Below are 6,000 nucleotides of genomic sequence, written 5' to 3' on the forward strand. Positions count from 1 at the left end.
GGATGTTCACATGGAGCATTTGGCTTCTATTTTCTTTACTAAACCAAGTGTAATGTGCACTGTTTTTCATGCAGAAAAATAAAAAAAAGTAAACATTCTAAGGGTTAACGGTGTATGTTCTTTATAGTAACGCAGCGCTACCTCCAGAGGCGATGTAGAATCCGCTGGGAGCGTACTTGGCCACGACAACTTGCTGCGCGTGCTCGGTGTAGACGTCTGCGATGGACGGGTTCTACAGGGGGGACAGAGCAGAATACATTACACAGTGTATAGGGAGGAGCTGATCTCAGGTACAAGGTGCGAGGATCCGTCAGCCCCACACCCGTCATACACATTCCCGCCCATCAGAACGGAAACCGCGGAAATCCTCATCAGTCCTATGGAGCAGAGACGTACACACCATAACTGGGGAATCAGAGCTGATCTACGAGCCGCAGCATTACTCTGCCTCTGTCCATGCTCATTACGGAGGCGCTGCAGATCAGACGCTGTGATCGGGGGGATATCCAGCTGTGATCGGGGATTATGGCGCGGATGAGAGCATTAGACGCTCCGCCAGCATATCGGCCGTACAAGGGATCTGCTCTAACGGGCAGCTGCACGGTCAGATCCGACACAGCTACGTCTCAGGATTACAGTGAGCAGAAGTGGGGGAGACGTGGAGCCCAGTAATCCCCGGTGGTCTCCCAATGGAAGCATATACATACAGGTCATATCCACAGAGGAGGGGGGACTGGGGATCACCTTGAAAAAAAAAAAAAAAATGCAATGGGGACATCCGAAGTATAAATCTATGTCTGCAGCATCACCTAATTTACAACTCAGAATGATCTTTTCATTGTGTAGAGAAGACTTTATGAAGAACGGTCCAAAACATTTTAAAATTAGTAGCAGATTTGCCATTGGGAAAACACAAAACAAAAAAAAAAAAAAAAACCACACAAACTTGCTGTACATACCCTTACAGAAGTCGTCCAATAACCCATCAGCAGAAAAGATACATATGATTGCCGGAGGTCCGGCTGTTGTGACCCCTGCTGAACAAAGCTCCTTGCATTGGTGGACGGTTAGTGAGCATGTGCAACCTTGGCTCCAATATCTGTCTACAACTCCTACAGACCAGTAATGGACGGTCAGTGAGCATGTGCTATCATGGCTCCAATATCTGTCTACAACTCCTACAGACAAGTAATGGATGGTCAGTGAGCATGTGCTATCATGGCTCCAATATCTGCCTACAACTCCTACAGACCAGTAATGGACGGTCAGTGAGCATGTGCAATCATGGCTCCAATATCTGTCTACAACTCCTACAGACCAGTAATGGATGGTCAGTGAGCATGTGCTATCATGGCTCCAATATCTGTCTACAACTCCTACAGACCAGTAATGGATGGTCAGTGAGCATGTGCAATCATGGCTCCAATATCTGCCTACAACTCCTACAGACCAGTAATGGACGGTCAGTGAGCATGTGCAATCATGGCTCCAATATCTGCCTACAACTCCTACAGACCAGTAATGGACGGTCAGTGAGCATGTGCAATCATGGCTCCAATATCTGCTTACAACTCCTACAGACCAGTAATGGACGGTCAGTGAGCATGTGCAATCATGGCTCCAATATCTGTCTACAACTCCTACAGACCAGTAATGGATGGTCAGTGAGCATGTGCTATCATGGCTCCAATATCTGTCTACAACTCCTACAGACCAGTAATGGACGGTCAGTGAGCATGTGCAATCATGGCTCCAATATCTGCCTACAACTCCTACAGACCAGTAATGGACGGTCAGTGAGCATGTGCAATCATGGCTCCAATATCTGCTTACAACTCCTACAGACCAGTAATGGACGGTCAGTGAGCATGTGCAATCATGGCTCCAATATCTGCTTACAACTCCTACAGACAAGTAATGGACGGTCAGTGAGCATGTGCAATCATGGTTCCAATATCTGCCTACAACTCCTACAGACCAGTAATGGACGGTCAGTGAGCATGTGCAATCCATGGCTCCAATATCTGCCTACAACTCCTACAGACCGGTAATGGGCAGCTAATGGAGCAGTTGCATGCTCACAATCACTCAATTCACACAGCTGACTTTGACCCTTCTATTCTAAAGGATCTGTGTTGGTCTCGACAGCAAGACCCCCAGTGATCACACATTTATTTTCTATCCCCTCAGAAATTACAAACTCCAACACAAAAATGTAAGTAATGGAGGTGGGGGAGACTAACATATGTATAAATTCGGCAGGTCTAGGGTGTCTCTTAAAGGGACTCTTGTCACCTGAATTTGGCGGGCTATGTAAATGCCCTGTGTCCGGTCCGATGGGCGGTGTTTCCTCTTCTTTCAATCACCCCTTCCTTTCCCGCTGTCCGCAATATTTTCTTGAAGTTGAGTAGGTTTCCTCCGTATTTCACATGTGCGCAATGCAATCTTGCCTTGTGCACGCGCAGTATGCTTTGCCCAACTGCGGGCAAAGCCGAAAAGCATTACTGCGCATGCACCGCCGCACTATGTCCCGGAAAAAAAAAACAACAGCAAAATACTTCCGGGTCATAAAGCATTACGGCGCATGCGCCGCCACACTATGTCCCGGAACGCAGCAAAATACCTCCGGGTCATAGTGCACCGGCACATGCGCAGTAATTCTTTTCGGCTTTGCCCGCAGTTGGGCAAAGCATACTGCGTGTGCGCAAGGAAAGATTGCATTGCGCACACGTGAAATACGGAGGAAACCTGCTCAACTTCAAGAAAATATTGCGGACAGTGGGAAAGGAAGGGGTGCATGAAAGAAGAGGAAACACTGCCCATCGGACCGGACACAGAACATTTAAATAGCCCACCAAATTCAGGTGACAAGAGTCCCTTTAAGAAAAGGCGTCCACAGCAGTTTTCTCAGTGAGGAGCCGGACGAGCAGCTCCTCCTATCTCAGCTTTTAGAGTTTGTGAGTTTTACATTGAAAGGGGAATAAGATGTGGGGGATTTCTGCAGCTTTTGCACAATGAAAACTGAAGCTGCAAGTAACCTCTGTGTGCCCATGCGAGGAGCCCCTCCAGGAGCGAGGTGTGCCCATGCGAGGAGCCCCTCCAGGAGCGAGGTGTGCCCATGCGAGGAGCCCCTCCAGGAGCGAGGAGGCCCATGCGAGGAGCCCCTCCAGGAGCGAGGAGGCCCATGCGAGGAGCCCCTCCAGGAGCGAGGTCTCCGGGCGTGGCTCTGACTCCTCAGTTCTGTAGATCCTACGGGCAGCAGAACACTGCACATCGCTCTGCACTTGGGCACCGCTTCCCAGCTCAGCGGAACGAGTCCAGGCTCGCTGACGATCCCATACCTTCTCCTCCACAGTCACCGGTAATGTGCATACATGGAATACCAAGTGTCAGACGCCTATGGCTGCTCGTACTCTCCACTTCCCCAATATAACACTTCTGCAAAATACCGTATGAAGCCGGCGCGGTCACTCCCCTCCGTGGATTAGTCTAGACACCCCTGGTAATGCCAAGAATCACCACATCTTCTGGTGGCATCCTACTACGTGCTGCCAACTCCAAGAAGATGGCAAAATGCCAAAAACATTGTGCAGTGGACGCAAGACACATAGAAATATCCAAATACTGTGGTCAACAAACTTCTGGGGGAACACCGTACAAGATAGGGGGCACAGGGGTCTTTATCGGTGCCATCACACAAAACCTCACTTGTCCAATGCAGCAGGTTTTACACCTGTCCATGCCATGCCCAAGAGGAAATCTGTGCCAAACCAGGAAGCCCCCCGACCAGTCCGCAACACCAACCACACGGACACTGTGTGAGGGGCCATAAAGCCGTACACAGCACGGCCGGGATGATTCGTGCGGACCGTGGCTCGGGCAGCGTGAATCTGTCAGGCCTCCATTACAGGGAAGATTTCATAGGGGACGGGGCAGTAAATCACGGTGTGGCCCTTCCACTCTCAGGATCAGGGTACGTCCCCTCACCCACATCCTGCTGATCCGGCCCTGCTGCGTGACCTCTGTGTCAGGACCATGTAGCTCCTGAGCAGCATCCAGGGTGGGGAACAGGAGGACGCAGCCATGTCCGTACAGTGCGCCGTACCTCAATGTTTCTGATGATCACACATTTCCCATTCGTGTACACAAAATTGTTTCCCTTGGGGTCTCCTCCGAGGACCTTGGCCACCCCTCGTTCCATCTGAGGTAGGCTGGCGAAAACATGTTCTAAGGAAAGAGAGAAAAAGAAACGTCAGGAGATTCGAGTAATGAACAGGTTATTCCATCAATTAAGTCCCGGCATAGAGATAGGACCCCGAGAAGGACGTCAGCCACATATACACAGGTCGCAGCGCCGCCATTACAGGCACAAGCCCCGGCTCCGCCATTACAGGCACAGGCCGCGGCTCCATCATTACAGGCACAGGCTCCGCCATTACAGGCACAGGCCCCGCCATTACAGGCACAGGCCCCGGCTCCGCCATTACAGGCACAGGCCCCGGCTCCGCCATTACAGGCACAGGCCCCGGCTCCGCCATTACAGGCACAGGCCGCGGCTCCGTCATTACAGGCACAGGCCCCGCCATTACAGGCACAGGCGCTGTGCTAAAGAGCATCCATATACTAGAAGGGTGCACAACACAAGAGGCATTATGGGAAACACACCGATGAATGAATGGTGGAACTGTCTTCATTCATTCTTCTGCTCCTACAGATGGTTCCACCTGGTAACAGCCTATTACAAGTCAGCAGAGCACACCCAACTGACGGCAGCTCGGCACAGGGCCACCCAACCGACGGCATACAGGCACAGGATACCCCAACTAGAGCACACCCAACTGACGGCATACAGGCACAGGATACCCCAACTAGAGCACACCCAACTGACGGCAGCCCGGCACAGGGCCACCCAACCGACAGCAGCCCGGCGCAGAGCACACCCAACTGACGGCATACAGGAACAGGGCACCCCAACTAGAGAGCGCCCAACTGACGGCAGCCCGGCACAGGACACCCCAACTAGAGAGCGCCCAACTGACGGCAGCCCGGCACAGGACACCCCAAATTGAGACAGACAGCCTCCAACTGACGTGCCAGGCACAGGCCGACACAACCAGGGACAGTACACCCCAAATCGACGACAGTGCGGACCAGCCTGCCATCAGGAGCCCCAGCCGGCATCAGTGCACCGTCCATCCTTAGATACAGAGGCGGCGGTAGATGGCTGCTGCCGCTGCTCCAGGGTCCGCTCCCCCAGCTCCCGGCCTTGGCTCGGAGACTCCACATCACCGCAACAGGCGGAGGCGCGGCCGGGAAACTACAGGACAAGTGCTGCTGACAGCGGCAGTATACACACAGTGCTGACGTCACCGCCGGGCGCTGCACAGGACCGGGCCCCCTCCCATCCCGGTGCCCGCTCACTCACTGATCTCATAGGGCATGGTGCGGAGTGTCCGGCGCTGCACGGAGTCTGGGGATGTGCGCTGCTCCCTCCCGGCCGCCAACGATTCAAACCCGGAAGCCGAATGCCAGCAGCTCCCAGCGGCAGCGTCTCCCTGAGCCCGTGACCATATATGGTCAACACACAGCGCTGCTCCAGCCGCTCCCCCGCAGCCGCGCAGCGCTGTCACTGTGCGTGACGTCACCGGAGGGCGGGGAAACGCCCGGCGCCATGTTTATGGTGGGCAGCGCGCAGTGGGGGCTCTCGTGTCATCTCGTGTCATGTACAGGGGAGTCACGGGCTGCGGCCGGTCAGGTCACTGTCTCCTCCTCACAGCGGGAGGCTGCAGTCAGTCACTGCTCTGCGCCGTCACTGTCACCTCCTCCTCACCACAGTCAGCGCACACTGCAGCCATTCATTCTGCTCCATAGAGATCAGTGTGAGCCCCGCAGACTCCCGCACACAAGGCGCCATTCATCCCATGAGGCCGGGAGAAGCTGATACATCTGCGCCATGCTAGACGTCAAGTCACACCTGTGTGCAGTATAGAAAACGCAGAG

At 53.5% G+C, this 6,000-nt stretch overlaps 1 protein-coding gene across 1 annotated transcript in view; it reads right to left on the reverse strand.

Annotated features, from left to right (window-relative positions):
• WDR1 (WD repeat domain 1) overlaps positions 1-5,777 on the reverse strand; it is a 29,451-nt gene extending 23,674 nt beyond the window's left edge. Inside the window, exons 1-3 of the mRNA XM_069744852.1 lie at positions 5,426-5,777; positions 4,106-4,227; positions 142-232 (exon numbers count right to left, since the gene is read on the reverse strand). Coding sequence (XP_069600953.1) covers positions 142-232; positions 4,106-4,227; positions 5,426-5,441 — 229 coding nt within the window. The 5' untranslated portion in view covers positions 5,442-5,777. The remainder of the gene's footprint in view (positions 1-141; positions 233-4,105; positions 4,228-5,425) is intronic.
• Positions 5,778-6,000: the final 223 nt, after the last annotated feature.

Source organism: Ranitomeya imitator, chromosome 1 (genome assembly GCF_032444005.1).
Source record: "Ranitomeya imitator isolate aRanImi1 chromosome 1, aRanImi1.pri, whole genome shotgun sequence".
Taxonomy (NCBI): Eukaryota; Metazoa; Chordata; class Amphibia; order Anura; family Dendrobatidae; genus Ranitomeya; species Ranitomeya imitator.